The 17339-nt window shown below is 47.0% G+C and overlaps 1 protein-coding gene across 11 annotated transcripts in view; it reads left to right on the top strand.

Moving 5' to 3' along the window:
* KIAA1217 (KIAA1217 ortholog) overlaps positions 1-17104 on the top strand; it is a 750771-nt gene extending 733667 nt beyond the window's left edge. For 6 of the 11 annotated variants that reach the window (XM_056132179.1, XM_056132185.1, XM_056132171.1 and 3 more), the window contains 8 exons: positions 287-470; positions 2818-2981; positions 4924-5085; positions 7823-7942; positions 12038-12115; positions 12228-13799; positions 14317-14439; positions 15212-17104. In XM_056132179.1, coding sequence (XP_055988154.1) covers positions 287-470; positions 2818-2981; positions 4924-5085; positions 7823-7942; positions 12038-12115; positions 12228-13799; positions 14317-14439; positions 15212-15697 — 2889 coding nt within the window. In that variant the 3' untranslated portion in view covers positions 15698-17104. Of the gene's footprint in view, positions 1-286; positions 471-2817; positions 2982-4923; positions 5086-7822; positions 7943-12037; positions 12116-12227; positions 13800-14316; positions 14666-15211 lie in introns of those variants that run through there. The other 5 variants (XM_056132215.1, XM_056132208.1, XM_056132172.1 and 2 more) reach the window with 4 other exon arrangements.
* Positions 17105-17339: the final 235 nt, after the last annotated feature.

Here is a 17339-nt window from a genome sequence, read left to right as displayed (position 1 = left end):
TGGTCTGCATTTCATGGAATGCACAGGTTTTGTGCCAGATTTTTAAACCAGGGAGTTGAATGTGAACATTATGTTAGAATTTCTTTTTGAAAACCTGTGCTAATATTATTGGGGGGTGGGGGACACCAGTAATCCTGCTGTGAAACGTGACTTCTTACACCCCAGAGCTGGGCATCATTCCCCACCTTCAAGGTGTGTCATGCTGCCACCCAGTCTGACCTGAATTTTAGGGATCGGCATTTCCCTTGGGTTTTGAAACTTTTCTCCACTTGCTTTTTCCCTCCAGAAAGCAGAAAGGAAGTGGGAAGAGAAAAGGCAAAATCTGGAGCATTATAATGGGAAGGAGTTTGAGAAGCTCTTGGAAGAAGCTCAGGCCAACATCATGAAGTCTATTCCAAACCTGGAGATGCCGCCCGCCTCGGGTCCACAACCCAAGGGTGACACACCTGTGGACAGGCCAGAATTTTCAGGTGAGGTGCTCACCTGTCCCTGTCCTTGTCCTCCAGCCCCAGTATGGCAACCCACTCAGGTGCATGCTGGCTAATGGAATCTGTCTCTGGCCTTCAGAACCCTCCCCGTTCCCTTCCTCTCATTCCTGTGGTGTCCACACGATGGTACTCACACAGTGCCACAGTGTTTGCAGGGGGTCGACCTCGTTAGTGGTGGTGCTGGCACACATTCTGGGTATCGTGCTGATGCAGGAGCCCTGCAATGCTTGCTCCCTGACTCAGGACATACACATCTTTTTCGTCTTGCTAAAAAGGATGCATCTCATTAGCTGTGGTCGCTCACACACATGTAGCTGTGAGGTAGCCAGAAACCCCTTGTGGCCCCAGAATAACATGCAGTAGAGCTGCCAGGATGCTGCTCGGCACATCTAGTGGCCCCAGGGATTGAACTCGAAACCTGGTGCTTGTAAGGTTGGGACTCCCCACCACCAAGCTACTCCTCAGACACTCCTTTAAGAACTGAAATGAAGGGACTGGAGCAGTAGCTTGCCTTGTCCCCGCTAGGTGTGGTCCCTGAGTGCAGAGCCAGGAGGACCCCATGAGCAACCACCAGGTGTGGCCCAAAAACAAAATTTTTTTAAGAAAAAAAAGAATTAAAATTGAAAGAACAAGTCCTCAGGTGTTTCTGAACCTTAGTACTATATCTTTTGTTTTAGTTTTCCTTTGCCCATCCAGCAGTGCTCAAGGCTTACTCCTGGCACTGAGCTCAGGGATCATCCATCTCTGGCTGTCACTGCTGGGTCTGCCAGGTCCAAGGGCCCTCCCCACTGCACTCCGGCCCACAGCTTCTTAACTATAAGCATAGCAGCACACTCAGAAAATGGAAAAGGAAAAATAAACAAAAAAACAAGATTTCTGGATTTCCCAGTTTCTGCTTTTCCCATAGATTTATGACACTTCACAGCACCAGCTGGGACAATATGAGACCTGCATTTCAAATGAGAGTTCTTTCTTCTTACACTGTGGAAAGCAAATGCCATTTTATGAGCTCCCAGAGGGATATTAGATCATAAGGCAAAATTGCGTTGTTTAACGTAAAACCACAGTGTCATATATTTCATCGTTAACCATGGACGTTAAGTAGCTCAATGTCGACAACACTATGAAATAACTTTCAAAGAACTCAACCTACTAGATCTCCACTTACAAGCCTTGTGCTTGAGTCTACTCTTAAAAGTATACACAGAGATGTAATTTTGCGTGCAGCCCTGTGCCTAAGTCAGCAAGGCCATGTCTAGCAACCAGAATGAATAGGCAAAAGATTTCTCATCTTGATTTGCCTGTCGATCATGAAAGTGGGCATCATTTAGGGCCCCAGTGATATGCTACTCCCCAGTGTGTATCCCCCAGAGTTGGACTCAAACCACACACAGACTCAATTCTCAGTCCACCCACATCTGCCCAGAGAGGCAAGGGCCTGGGCAAGACAGCACCGGTGAAACCTGGAGCACTTCAGAGGGGCACAGGGATCTGGCACTCTGGCCTGCTCCTTCCACTCTCCCACTGATTTTTCTCAGCTAGCCCTTTGATGTTTACCACTGTCAATAAATAATCAAAACAAGATTCATTTGGAGCTGGAGTGATAGCGGATAGGGCGTTTGTCTGCCATGCAGCTGACCCGGGTTCAGTCCCTGATCCTCGTCTCATCTTTGAATTGCTGTCTCCTTTCATTAGCAGAAAACCTTACCCAAACGTAACCAGGACACCAAGACCACTTCTCCTGGCTTTGTTTTCTGTTCTCCTCTGCTTCCCCTATTCTCCCTCTGGCCCTTTCCAGGACAGATCTTACTGAAACTTACCCCACTCAAGTCCCTCCTGTTAACAGCAGCTTCCCGAGAGGCAGAAGAATCCTTTGTAGTCCCTCCGGGGACTCTATATTTGCCACTAAGTTCGGATCTTTCATCTCTTCAAGGAATAATCAGCTTTTTTAATTAATTCTTGGCATAGCAACAACATTTTAATAATAGCAACTAATGATTGCTTAAGCATGTTAAAAAGCGTGTCATGGCTTGAAATGCCTTTGCTCCATTTCCTCCTCAGTCTTTGCCACCTCCCAGAGGAGAGACTATTAATACAACATCCATTGAACAGATGAGAAAATGGAGGCTGAGAGGATCATGTGGTGCAGACGTTTTTCCTGGAAGTTCATGTCAATCTGAGGGCCGTTATTAGGCCTCAGGGTCTGTTGCAGGGCCTTTCCTCTGAAAGAAAGTGACGTTGAAATGATGGAGTGGGTAGGCGGGCACTGAACTTCCTAGATGTTATCTCAAAAGAGATGATTGTGTGCAATGGTGCCATGTTTTTTCAGAAGATTCTCCAAATTCAGAACAGGATTTGGACAAGTCTGGGGGTAAATCACCACCCCCTCCACCCCCACCCCCAAGACGGAGCTACCTGCCCGGAACAGGGCTCACCACCACAAGGTCCGGCGACGTGGTCTACACCAGCAGGAAGGAAGTGATCAGCACTAAGGTCTGGTGGGCTGTCCTAGTAAGCTGGGCTGTGGGTGGTGTCCGGTCCCCTGGGCAAGTCATCTCTTCTGATGTAGTCACTAACAAGCACTGCATCAGACAGTCAGACAAGGCAGTAGAGAGTAGACTAACACATTCACCAGGATGAGAAAATGCCAGCCGCTATTGGATTAGATGCCATACCCCAAGTTGGACCCTTCTCTGACTTGGCTGCAGCCAAAGTGAAATGCAGAGTGCAAGTCTCTTCCTCTGAGAGGTGTCAGACGATTGGAAACGATGGTGGGAGGGGAAGCCAAAGACAGACTTTCTGGTTGAGGTAAGGGAGATGAACTAAGAACAATTGTGCCACTTCACAGGAAGATGCTGGGTAAACTCAGGCTTCTGCTCGACTTGGCACATTTTCTCTTTTCCGTTCGGTTGTGGATACAATTTTCATGGCAATGTAGTTTGCCTGGCTGAAAGGCACTGAATCTGGAGGGATTACGAGAGGCTTAAAATTCTTTCTTCACTCACCAAACTGCCAATTGATAGAAACAAATCCAAACTGAATGTAAGAGGACCTTAGGGCCTTTCTCCTTGGTGGGATGTGCTTGGTAGCTGTCCCTGTTCCTGGGTAAGTGGGTGGTCACTGAACCACCCTTGGTGACCCAAGGGTCCCCTGGGTATATTAAAGACAAATTCACTGCCTCCCCAGCCAGTCAGTGGTGATGGATGAATGAAGGAATGGAGGCTACCAGGCTGGTTGGTGATCAGTGATCATTTATTCAAGTCTCACAGCATTATAGAGAAATCATGAAGATTTGGGGGTAGCGATTGCACATAGGTGTGGTAGAACATTATCATAACAACAAACAGATGTAAAGTCCTTTCTTCAGGGGAAATTCTTCTTGGAGATAACTCAAGGACAAAATCTAAATGGTTAGCACTTTAAATTCCTGCTTGGAGATCTGCCCAAGGGCAGAATTCCATCTAAGGATGTATTGCTTTCTCCTTTTCTTAGTATCCATTTAAACAGTCATCTTAATTTTACTTAATAATATTTCTAGTCATTTTGTATGGACACAGTAGAAGCTATATTAAGCTTAAAGGGTCGCTCTTCCTGGGGGCATCTTGTATGGACACAGTAGAAGCTATATTAAGCTTAAAGGGTCGCTCTTCCTGGGGACATCTTGGTATATATCCCAGACTAAAGTCTTCAGGCCTGGTTAGTCTTTCCTAACCCCAGCAGGGTCCTTATTCAGTCACTTCTTTTTAGGTCATGACAGTTTGTTCCATGACTGTGCTCTTAACTTATACTTTTTTATGGCACTTAGCCTGTCCCCTTACGGCTTGTCCTGAGTCCATCCGAATCCCTCACTGGGACCCTCCTTTTGGAGTGTTAGGAACTAAGGGCAACTGAGGCTTAAGTCAAGTAAATATGACAGATGTCCAGGAGTAAATATTTGAAGTCAATTTACTCCCATGTTAAAAAAGCATAGCATTAACTGTCTTCCTGTGTCTATACAAAAAGGACATTGCTCTAAAATAAACTGTAAAGAACATAAAGGAAAGAGAAGAACAATATATCACTTACATATACAAAATCTAGAACCCCCAGAAAAGTTTTTTTTCCCTCAGAATTTGACTTTACAAGTCACAGAGTCTGATTTGGGGATATAAGTGATTAACAGTTAGGAGGCAAAGAGCACAAAGGAGAGGTTAAAGATAAACACAGAGGATTGGGAGTGCCTGATGGAATTGGCATGCCTCGGGAGCACTGTGGTGGGAGTTGTGCAGTAAATCTAAGTTCCCTGCAGGGGGAGAGAGGACAAACTAATGTTATTTCTTAAATGCTTAGAACTGAAATCCACCAGGAAGCCATTCATCAGGCATGAGAATTGAACCTCATTTTTGCTGGGACCTGGAGGTGCTAAGCCTGTATATTGGGTTTGAATCTTCCACAGGTGAGCAGTGAAGAGGCTGGAGCAAGCCCACAGGCTAGAGCCACAAAATGCCCAACGGAGGAGCCTGCGTCAAATTGGACCCCACCGCCACCACCACCACCTGTTTCCTCAAAGGAGGATGAAGAAGATGAAGAAGGAGACAAAATCATGGCTGAACTGCAGGTTTGTGGCTGAGTGTGGCTTCCTGCTTCCCGCTCTGGGCTCCATGGCTGCATCTCTCGCACAGGCATTAATTAGAGCTGGCAGGAGCACCAGGGACCCTCGCCATGAACCATGCATCTTCTGGCCTTGGTCTCCGGTTGTCCAAGCTGGTGCTGGACTGAGCTCTCAGGGTGCCAATAGGACCAATAGGTCTGAAGGAGGATTGTTTGAGAACACATCCCAGGTGGATGCAGAAAATCAGTTCCAAGCTTTCCTAGTTCGGACTTGGCTAGGTTTGCTTGCCTTTCTTTGAATCTTAATCATTTCTGCTCTATTTCAGAACCAACTAAAGTGGGCATTAGAAATTGTGCCACTGGGGGTTGGAGCCATAGTACAGTGGGTAGGAAATTTGCCTTGCATGTGGCCAACCTGAGTTCAATCCTCCGTGTCCCATATGGTCGCTAAGCACTGCCAGGAATAACCCCTGAGCACTGCTGGGTGTGGTGTGACCCAAAAATAAAGAAAATCGTGCCACCATCTTTTCCTTTTAAGGTTTGATTAAAGTCCTTGAAGTGGCTGTTGTATTTGAAGACTTTAGGATTTCCAGTGGTTCTCATTTGGTGTTAGCATGATCTTTTCCCAAAGGCCCCTCTCACTAAGATCCTAGCATGTCAGGGCTGTTTGTTGGAGAGAGTTCTTCTCCTGACATATAGATGGGATGGGAACCATCTAATGTCACCTCTCCTCACACCCTACTACGATGTGTCTTGATACAACCCAGTTTTGTCCAACTGGGTGACAGACTATCAGATAACTCTAACCCTAAGTCTATGCAAGTCAGTCACTCATAATGTTCATAGTAAAAGTATTAACGTTTAGACTTGAGCATGGTCTTCCACTGGCTCTCTCAGTAAATGAATGTCTTTGTTCTGGCCACTTAGAGACCCACTGTTCGAAACTATCTCCCTTCATTGGAGTCTGAACTGCTGTGGTGCTCTTTTGACTGAAAGTCAAGGGCAGAGTACCTGGCTTCTTGTTCTCTTATAGTCAGCAGGGGAGTGAAGTTTTAACCAACCCTGTGAACTCACTGGCTAGGGGACACCCCACACCACCAGACAGACTTGCTGCATAGAAAGTTAACTGGTGGCCTGTGGCCAGGCTCTGCCTCACCAAGCAGTTGGGTTAGATACCTTCCCCTTACACACACACACACACACACACACACACACACACACACACACACTCCTGTGTGCTCTGGAATCTTAGTGGACACGACAAAGTGCCTAACTCATCCCTTATTAGAGTAAGCTGGGTAGCCCTGGGCATCTCCAGCTGAGAGCACTGGGGCTTTTCAGGGGCCTCACGGCAGGAGCTGGTGGGGCAGGAACGGGGCATATTCAAAGGGCAAGGATTGGAGTTATTTTTCCTGCCTGCTGGGTTCTTTCCAAATGGCAGCATTTGATATTAAGAAAATGAGGCAATTACTAGAGATTGTCTAAAAAAAAAAAGTGGTCTTTAATCCTTGTTGCACATCAGTATTACTTGGAGAGTGTTTTTTAAAAAGCCCACAGTGTAGCCAGAGAGAGAGAGAGAGAGAGAGAGAGAGAGAGAGAGAGAGAGAGAGAGAGAGAGAGAGAGCGCACAGTTGGTAAGGTACATGCCTTACATGCAGCTGACCGGAGTTTGATCCCCGGCATTCCACTTGATCTCCCAAGCACTACCAGGAGCAATACCTGAGAGCAGAGCCAGGAGTAACACTTAAGCATTTCCAGGTTAACCAAAAAAGTGAAAACATAAAACCAAAAGCCTGCAGCCTGGTGGTTCTGACAGTTATTCTCTGGGAAACAGCATTTTTTTACCTGGGTGATACATAGCTGAATTAAAATCACTGATTTCAATGAAGGGATTTGGATAATCAGTCTCTCTTGCTTTCATGGTTGTATTGTTACTCACCTTCAGCCCCGGTGCTGAGAACTGGCCTCCACATTCTGCCCAGGAGTCAGGCTTGGGCTCAGAGAATTAGGATCACAAGTTTTCAAAGCATATTTCTGGGGTTCAGGCAGCTGCTGGCCACACGGAATCACATGGGTATTCAAGTGCGCTGCACTGTTCTAAACCTCCAAACCCCATGAGCACACATACCCGTGCCCAAGATGAATCGGTAAGGATCACTTTTATTTTGTGGAGTCCATGTTTACAATGTCTTGCAACCCTCCCTGCCCCCTGTAATTTCAATAAAACTGTTTTAAAATGAAGAACAGGAGTTGGCGCCATAGAACAGTGGGCAGAGCACTTACCTTGTACATGGCCGACCTAGATTTAATCCCCTCCCTGGAACCTCATATGGTCCCCCAAGCCTGCCAGAAGTGATCTCTGAGTGCAGAGTCGGGAGCGAGCCCTGAGCACTGATGAGAATAGCCCCCCAAAAATAAATAAAATGAAGAACACAGAAAGCATCAAGTTTTCTACTCATGACTTAACTTACATAATGTTTGTTTTGAAAGGTCAAAGGGAGAGGCCCAATCCATGCAATGCAGGCACACCCAGAGGGGCCATCTAGGGCTCTGTGCATTTCACCTTGCGGAATTACCCACCCCCAGCCCCACCCCAATTCAGCCCCCAACCAACCAGGTGGACAAGGAACAGTTTTGGCGCTGCTTGTAGAACCAGATGGGTCTCTCCATCTCCACATTCTCTGTTGTCCCTCTTTTCTCGTTCCACTTGAAGCCCTGTTAACCTCAGTATTCTAATTCCGTAGGCCTTCCAGAAGTGTCCCCTTGTGGATGTAAATTCACACAGTCATGCGGAACAGTCCCGGGCTGACAGCCACCTTAAAGACCCTAGGCCGGGGGCGCCAGCCCCATCCAAGGAGAAGAAGGTAACGTGGCCACCGCCTGCCACGCGCTCGGACGTTCCTTCTTTCCTGGCTCTCACACTAACCCACTGTCACGCTGCCCCTCTCTGTCCTTTGTTCCCTCTGACTTTTTTTTTTTTAAACTAATGGAGAACAGTTTTAGGTTTGCTCAGAGATATCTGACTTGGGTTTCCAGTGGAAACTCTGTCCCTATGCACAATAGCATATGCAGGATTTGGGAAGCCTCTTCCCAAACTAAATAATACATATTGGCGGTGAGGGGGGTGAGTTCCAAAGAGCTGGAACTCATATTTTGCATGTTGGAGCCCAAGTTTGATCCCTAGCAGTGCAGATCACTGAGCACCCCAGGAATGGCCCACCAGATCCCCTACTCCATTCTCTAAAAAAAGGAAAGGAAAGGAAAGGAAAGGAAAGGAAAGGAAAGGAAAGGAAAGGAAAGGAAAGGAAAGGAAAGGGGAAGTGGAAAGGAGAAGTGAAAAGGAGAGGAGGGAGGAGAGGGGAGGGGAGGGGAGGGGAGGGGAGGGGAGGGGAGGGGAGGGGAGAAAAAAATACAAGAGCAAATATCTTGCAGGAGTTTTAATAGAGAAGGGGCCAGAATGATAATACTACAGGTGAGATCTTGCACACAGCCGATCCATGTGCAAGCCAGGAGTAAGCTCTGAGAACTGCTGGGTGTGTTCCCCTAAAAACAAAACAAAGAGTTTCTAGAACATCTGTAGGAAATGTGGAAAACCTTAGTAGTTCTAGCGGCTCTAAAGGAGGTGCACAGCAGAGCTGTATACTGCCACCACGTGGCTGCTCGTGGAAACACACGTGTCTTTGTACACATGCTCTACAAGGCCAAGCAGGCTAGGAGTTCAGAATGACAAATTCTCAAAAGCAAGCTCCCAGAGGCAGTTCAGTCTTGTTTTTAGTAAGGAGTACCTCGTACCATACACTGGATTCCACTCTGAATCAGTGTTTTCTGTCTTTATGTACTTCAGGGAAAGAACTTCACAATTAGATCTAGAGACTCTTTGAGGTGTGGATAGAGAGCCATCTTATTTGAATAAAAACCTGTGTCAAAATTTCAGAATGAGAAGCTTATTATAACCAAATCAAGCATAGTATGAATTTTAACCAGGAACTGGTATTCCAGAACTCCAAGTCTCTAGCTTTTCTTAAATACAGTCAAATAAACCCATGGCCACATAATTCAGTCACTGCTTCATCTGGGACCGCCACCCATGTATAGACTCAGCGAGGGGAACTCAGGATCTGCCATGGAACGATTCATGAATCCAATTACAATGTGACCAGATCTCTCTTTGTACCAGGGAAGAGAACGAAAGTGACAGTGATAAATCCCATGATGAAAACCTCCTCTTGGATTTGAGAGGAACCCAGAGGATTGGCAATACATTGCTTTTCCTGTGGAATTTCCTGGTATGACCTTTTTAATACCAGCTCCTGCCAGGCACATCCTGAGTGCTGAGGCATAATCAGAACAGTGTGTCTCCCTCCAAAGACCCTGCCACTGGCAACTCTGCAAAGATCTCTCTGAAATCCATCGTTGACTCGTTGAATTTTGCCATTGACTAGAAAGTCACATGAGATTTCTTGCCATATGGTAAGAGATTCCTGTCTCTTCAGTCTCATTTCTCTCAATATGGGGACATCAGATAATAGACTGGTCTGTATTGATAACCCAACAAGTCAACTAAACCCTACACATAGGTTGGGTTTAATTGTTTAAGTGGGGAGGCGGAGTTTACTAACATTTTCCTGGTCTATTTAACTTCTCAAGTTGAATGTTTTCTTAAAATGTTTGTCCTCATACCATGAAGCATAAATCTACTATTTTCATTCCTTCTTATCACTGGGTCCCCAATTTAGCCTTACTGTCCATGTTCATGCCACGGGTGCTTCGCCAACTGTTGAAACAATTCAAATCTCAGGGCCTATAAATTGATATGGATGAGGATGGATTCCTTTGAAGCAGTCTTGTTGAAGACTGTCTTTAACTTGTGAAATTACATGATGATTAGGACCTAGTTACCCTAGGTAAAGTTATAAACTTGTTTATTAAAGCAGTTTTTCCAGCCTCACAAGAAAATAAGAAAAATGTCAACTAAGTAAGTGAAACCTAAGACTGGCATCTTTTTTCATAGTGAATTTCTATCAGAGATCCTGTCATCCCATCCATTTTAAAACATTCAATGTTACACAGGGTAATATTTGAATTGTGTAGGGCCAGAGCAATAGTACAGCAGGTACGGAGCTTGCCTTGTACACAGCCCACCCAGGTTCAATCCATGGGATTCCATATGGTCCTCTGAGCACTGCCCGGAGTGGTTCCTGAATGCAGAGCCAGGAGTAACCCCTGAGCACCGCCTTGTGTGGCCACAAAACAAAACCCCATTTGAAATGTGTGACAGTGGGTATGGCAAAGACCCTGATGATTCCAGCATGTGCTGGCCTCAAACACCAATAGACAGGGCCTGCAGAACATCAGCGGGTAGATCTCTTTGGATTTTATGCCAATCCACTCTGATGTGAGTCAGTTCTTACTCCAGTCCTAGCAAGAGAGACAAACTACCATCTTTAGTGGAACCTCATTTATTTTTCCTTTAAAAACTTTGATATTTGTTTAATCTTCTAAACTTAAAATACCCCCAAAGAAATCATGTCACCCAACCTCAATAGCTGAATCCTTGTCCTCATAGGGCAGTGGGGGATGGGGGGTGTTCTTGGGGGAGGGGGGTGTCAAGGGAAGTTATATGAGAGGGGTTTGAGGGCTCACATGGCTTGCGTCTTGTGTGATATTTCCATGTGATTCATGCTGACTTGGTTGTTAGTGTGTAATTCCTTGAATGTGTACGAACATTCATTCCGTGTTGGACAGAAGCTGGGAATATTGCATTGGGTTGACATTGGCTGGGCCCAGCTGATCATGCTGTGTTAGGTTGTTACTGTTTCCACATCAGCATTCTGGAGATTGTGTCATTCCATGATGATCACCTCTTCCTCTTGGGTGTTTTGCAACTAGAAGGGCAGCAGTGTTGGTGAGGCATAGCTAGTATGGCCCAGCAGGATGTTAGGGCCAGTGCAGCACCTGGCCAGTGAAGGCCATGTTTCCATGGGAAGGCCTCTCCTCACAAGTTCTCACCAGGAGAGCCTCGCAAATGCATCTTTGTTCTGCCTCCAAGAATGTAGAGAAGAAAAGCCAAATGGTGTGGTAAAAGTCACCACGTTAGCCCAGATAGCTTGCTTTGTAAACACTCAGATGTGCTTCTGACTGTGTTATCACTCTGAATTTGGAATGGACTTAGTTGGAAGCTTCTAATAAGCTTGAAGATCATATTAGCTCGAAGGTCAATTTGAGACTTTTCTTGGCAAGAACAATTACAAATGGAAAGTGCATTTTCAATCTGTCATGGGTCAGGAAAAATTTATTTACATATATTTGTGTGTATACATGTGTGTTCACATATATATTTCTTCATTTCACAATAACTGCACTCAATACCTGCAGATATCCTTAGAGGACAATTTCCATAAAGGAAACAAACATAGGACTAAAAGAAATAGCTAGAAGAGATGTAAAAAGGCTTCTGGTCTAGTTTCTCAGTATATAAGCAAGAAAACTGAGGTCCAGAGAAGTGAAATTACTTCCCTTAAAGTCACCCAGTTGATTGGCAGTTCTGGATTAGATGCAGAAACCGCCTGCCTGCTGATACGCTGTCCTTTCTCAACGCCACACACCCCTTCTGGTTTGAGTGCACTTAAGTTCCCAGTCCAAAGTTGGAAAGAGGACGGATGGATGCAGAATCGGTCCTTTTACTTTCTCAGCTGCTCCCCCCGCACTACACACACAGAATCCGAAATGCTTGAATTCTTTTTCTAATTGAGATTTTCATCTTGTACAAACACAGGGCATTTTTGGAAGTTGGAGAACAAAGCAACCCCAGGTAAACAGAGCTGTAGGCTTTGGACTGTTGTGTAGCACATGTGCTTGGCTCGCATGTTCTGGAAGTATGATTACAGGAACACTTTAGTGCTAGTCCACTTTGGGGGTTGTGGTGGTGTTGGAGTAACATGTCCTACATATCCTACCAGAACTTGGAATTTTTCCATGAAGACGTACGGAAATCTGATGTTGAATATGAACATGGCTCCGGAATGGAATCCGGAAAGGTGAGTTGGCCAGATCTGTGTTTCCGGGGATCTGAGGTAGATACCTTGTCTTCCTCTGCAGGTCTGTATCTAACTCATGCGTGTGCTTTCCCTCCTCCACTGTCATTCTCAGGTTCCCCCGGGGACTCTCCCACCCAGTGCTCGTCCTGAGTGGGAAAGCAGAGGAGAGAACAGTCTCCCTGATACATCAAGGACAGCAGAATACAGAAGCGATAGCCTGATGAAGGAACATGCATTGCCCGATCCCATGCTCAGAGACAATAGAAACTCTTCCCAGAAAACTGGCCTCGGGGTCAACTCTGGGGGGAGTTCATTAGAAGAAACGAACCAAGGGCCAAAAGCCTCTGAGCTGCAGTCCCCTGCCGCCAACCCTGAGCATCAGAAGGTGAATTATGGGAAGACAAAGGAAAGGAATCAACAAGGAGAGGAACATACGGATTGGGGTCTCCTTCCCGTTCCCCCAAGATCCACCGAATTCAGTATTCCTGAGGTCAGCACTCAGGAGCCAGAGGCTCCCAAGGCTGAGCTGGGCCATGTTGTACTAAGACCCAAAGTGGCGAGGACAGCACCCATAGCCCCTGCCGAGGAAGGAGAATCCACAGCGGGTTCGCCCATGGAAGAAAACGCAGGCCCTGACAACATCGCCTTCATGATCACCAAAACTGCCGTCCAGGTCCTGTCCAGCGGGGAGGTACGAGATATAGTGAGCAGAAAGGGAGAAGATGTGCAGACCGTGAATATTGATGCCAAGAAAGCAACGGATTCCCCCCAGGGAGGGATAGAAAGTGAGGAGCCCGTCGTGTGCCTGGACAAGAAACCTGTGATCATCATCTTTGACGAGCCCATGGACATCCGGTCCGCATACAAGAGACTCTCCACCATATTCGAGGAATGCGATGAGGAATTAGAGAGAATGATGACAGAGGAGAAGATAGAGGAGGAAGAGGAGGAGGAAAACGGAGACACTGTTCAGAACAGCACTTCACCCTGCACTGGAAGGACAGTCACATCCGGCAGCCTTAGCTCTGGACAGCAGGCTGGGGGCCCATCAGCCCCCAGCTCACCTTCCAGTGAGCCCAGGGGTCAGGAAAGGAGTCAAACCCAGCCTCGAAAGTTCAGCGCAGGCGAGTCTCCGGGTTCAGAAACCAAGGATGACACCCCCGATGACCAGTTTGAAAGCCCCAAGAAGAAGTTCAAGTTCAAATTCCCCAAGAAACAGCTGGCCGCCCTCACGCAAGCCATCCGCACTGGAACCAAGACGGGGAAGAAGACATTGCAGGTGGTGGTCTACGAAGAGGAAGAAGAGGACGGCACCTTGAAGCAGCACAAAGAAGCCAAGCGCTTCGAAATAACTCGCTCTCAGCCTGAAGACAGCCCAAAACACACATCCAGGAGACTCGAGTCGCCCGGACCCGAGAGCGTGGCCCCGGTTTCCAGAACAGATGAAATCCGAAAGAACACCTACCGTACACTGGACAGCCTGGAGCAGACCATCAAACAATTGGAAAATACCATCAGCGAAATGAGTCCCAAAGTTCTAGTTGAGTCCTCCTGCCCTACCAGCAGAGATTCAGTGGCAAGCGCCTCCCCAGGAGTAGGGGAGACGGCTCCCCGCCCCATGCTAGTGCTCGATGCTCCCTCTGCCCCCTCGTCCCCCTCGTCCATACCGTCAGCTTCACGTAAGGTATCTTGACCAGGTGGAAAGTGAAAAGACCCACAGCTGCTTTCCTCAGTCTGCAATAATCACCATTCCCCCAGGGCCTTGTGATTACTTGCTTCCTTTAAGGTGGCTCTCGTTGTTGTTGTTTTTTATTTTTTTGGTCTGTTCCCCATGACTCCTTTCTCACACTTCCTCCCTCACCACCCAAACAACTCCCAGGTGTCTAACAGCTAATCAACTCTGCCGTGATTACCTCTGGTGCTGACTGGTGTGGGGCCAAGGCCAGGATGCTGGGTCAGCCACTGGCTGTTGACAAGATTGCTCTCATACATTAAAATCGGTCCAATCAGTAGTGGGGGGCAGTTCTTGTTCTGTTTGATTCTTTGAATTAACCCCGTGGTGTCTCCTGATGTCCGGCTCAAGGTCTGTCCTGCATGTCGGCCTGTGGCTTCTCACGCTGAGCTTCTCTCCGCACACAGGGCCCGCCTCAAGACCACCCCTAATACCTGCCTCCTCTTCTCTTCCCATGTTCTTCCCGCAGGGCTCGGGTGCCACCCCACAGACCAGCAGGATGCCGATCCCCATGAGCTCCAAGAGCAGACCCGGAAGCCTGGACAAGCCTGGCAAGCAGTCCAAACTGCAGGATCCACGCCAATACCGTCAGGTAGTTTTACCTTAAACCCGATTTTGGATGGACACTCTTGACGTTAAGAAGCAAGTCACTGACTTAATTTATACCAAATACTGTGTTTTCTTTGTAAGATACGGTTTCCATAGACATCCTGGATCCGGGGGGAGGGAGGGGGCATGAAGAAAATAAAAAAAAACTTTTGTTGAACTTTTCACCCCGCTCTTGCATGCTGGCAATAAAACATCTTTTTACTTTGTGACTCCAAATTTCAACGGTTAACCCATGGTGCCAGACCTGGCGGCTTTTCTCGGGTAAACATAGTGGTGCATCAGAATAGCTCGAGAAACGGAGACAGCCAGCCCAGCACTACTCCGAGAGTCGCCCAAGCAAACTAACATAGATGTTGAGCCCCTGCGCCTTAGAGGCCCGTTAACCTGCATCATGATGCCCCGGCCCCTAGTGACCCAGACGCATGGTCGACCCGGAAGCGGAATTGGGATGATGTGCCTGTTCCTCCTGGTTCTTTTCTGTTCTGTGCCTCCTCAGCTCTGACTGGACTCGGTGTGGGGCGGAAAGTGAGGCGGGCTGAGGTGGGGGCGGCGGCGGGGGGCGGGGGGTGGGAGGTGTTGTTCGACCAGCTCCTGGCCTGCTGCTCACCAGAACGTCTAGCTCAGACTCGGAACTGGTTCGGTGTGGTTTCTGTGTGCTGGATGGTTCTTGGAAGGGCGGTTGTTGCCAGAGCCTGTGGAAATGGATGGTGTCTGCAGCCCTCTGACGAACTGTCTCCCGCCATCTCTGTTCGCAGGCGAATGGAAGTGCTAAGAAAGCTGGTGGGGATTGTAAGCCTACTTTCCCCTCCTTACCTGCCTCTAAGATTCCAGCCCTTTCTCCCAGCTCGGGGAAAAGCAGTTCCCTGGCCCCTCCCGGTGGTGACAACGCTAACCCCCCTCCCGCGCCTGCTACTAAACCCGCCGTTGCTTCTAACCCTCTCAGCCCCCCCGCAGGACGGCCGGCGCCCTCCGCCTCCCTCATCCCCTCCGTCTCTAATGGCTCCTTGAAGTTTCAGAGCCCCCCTCACGCAGGTAAAGGCCACCACCCGTCCTTCTCACTGCAGACGCAAAACGGCCGAGCCGCGCCCCCCTCCGCTTCCGCCTCCCCGCCCTCCCCCGCCTCACCCACGGCCCCGAGCGGGGCCAAGAGCGTCAGGCCGCAGCCCCCGGGCCTCACCAGCTACAAGGCGCACAACGGAAGTTCCGGCAAGGCCCCGCCCACGGCCAAGGAGATCGCCTAGAGCCGCCCCTAGGCACCCGCCGGAAGTCCCGGCAAGGCCCCGCCCACGGCCGAGGAGACCGCCTAGAGCCGACCCCGTTAGGCCAAGCCGGAAGTTCAGTTGGGGGGGAGGGGAAGGAAGGGAGGTTGTTTCTTGGTTTTCTGCTTTTTAATGTTGTTGTTTTTTTAAGTCTTCAGCAACTGTGTTCACAAGAAAATGTAACCTATTGCTGTACTGTTTTCGGCTCCATGCTAAGATGTGCTGAGTATTGAATGAATAGATCTCAGTAAAGCTTGTGGTGGTTTTTTTTTTTTTTGGTTGTGTTTGTTTTACTTTATTGCCGTTGTAATGACATCACGTGCGCTGTCTAGCTAGATTCGATTCCTGTGCAATGAAGTAAGCTTGAAGCGTGGCGGAAGAGATACGCGTGCGGGAGAAAATGTACTGAGCATGTGAAACGTGTACGAGTCCAGAACTTGAGTATGTTTTTGTATAAAACTATTTTTCATTACGGAGACTAAGAACAGAGAAATACGCGAGTGCGACTATACGAATTGTAAAACAGATACTATAATATTTCCTTTTATTTTCGTGTTCTTTAGCTTTATTACAGATTTCTATTTTTGTCAGAACTTCATGGTTTCTTTCAATATCTTTTTTGCCAAAACATTTTGATACTATAGCATTGTACATTTGAACGTAGTGTGCTAGACTAAAAGAAAAGCCAATGAACTTCTACCATGCCACCACAGAGGCCTATGTAGAAGGCAATTTATCAAACTTATTGCACTGCCATAAAAAATTCTGTAATCATTTGCCAGCCCAAGCAATTTAGATTTTTTTGCTCATTTTTTTTCCAATTTTGTCATATTAGGAGTCTCTGGTTGTTTTCTCTACAGAATCCCTTTCCTTTGATTTCTGAGACCAGATAACCCACACTATTGCATTGTGGATTTTAAAATGTACACTTCTGTAAACTGGTAACCTTTTGTAAATATATAAATAGACAAAAAATATACTGTATGTGACCACACATAGAGTAGTTTTCCCACACCAAAGTTAATTTTTATGCATGCTTTAAAGAATATATCTTGGGATGGGCAAAGATGGGACTATCCGTACATTTTTAAAAAACAAGTTTGCACAGCTAGAGTGTTTTTGTAAATAAATGTATTTGTATAACACAGTCATGTAATATACAGAACTATAAGCAGAGACTTTGCAAAACTAAATAAAGGGCTGCATGCTGATTATTTTTTGTACCTTGTCACTATAACTACTCCCTGGTCATCAAACAAAAGGCAGTGGTTACCAGGCTATATGGTTATGCTCTGGGGGCTTTATAAGTAGCGGGTAACCAGACACAAACTATTGTCTGAAAACTCTGGGATGACTCCTAATAAATTCATTGCAAGTGTGGAATTCTCATGTAAGAGGTTGACTGTCTTCTCTCTAAATTACCATTTTTTAATTCTCCCCACCCCCAAAGAAACTCTAGGCATTGACTAGGTATTCTGAGGCCTCTTGATTTTCTCTTTCTTTCTCTTTCAACTGAAGTAGAAATAAAATAACCTTTATGATTAGAATGGTTTTTTGAATTCTCAGTTAAAAAAAATATATTGTCAGAGGAAAATATATGTGGGGCTGGGGAGATAACTCCAAG

Source organism: Sorex fumeus, unplaced genomic scaffold (genome assembly GCF_029834395.1).
Source record: "Sorex fumeus unplaced genomic scaffold, SorFum_2.1 ptg000007l, whole genome shotgun sequence".
NCBI lineage: Eukaryota > Metazoa > Chordata > Mammalia > Eulipotyphla > Soricidae > Sorex > Sorex fumeus.
This window is presented reverse-complemented; position numbering and strand designations above follow the sequence as displayed.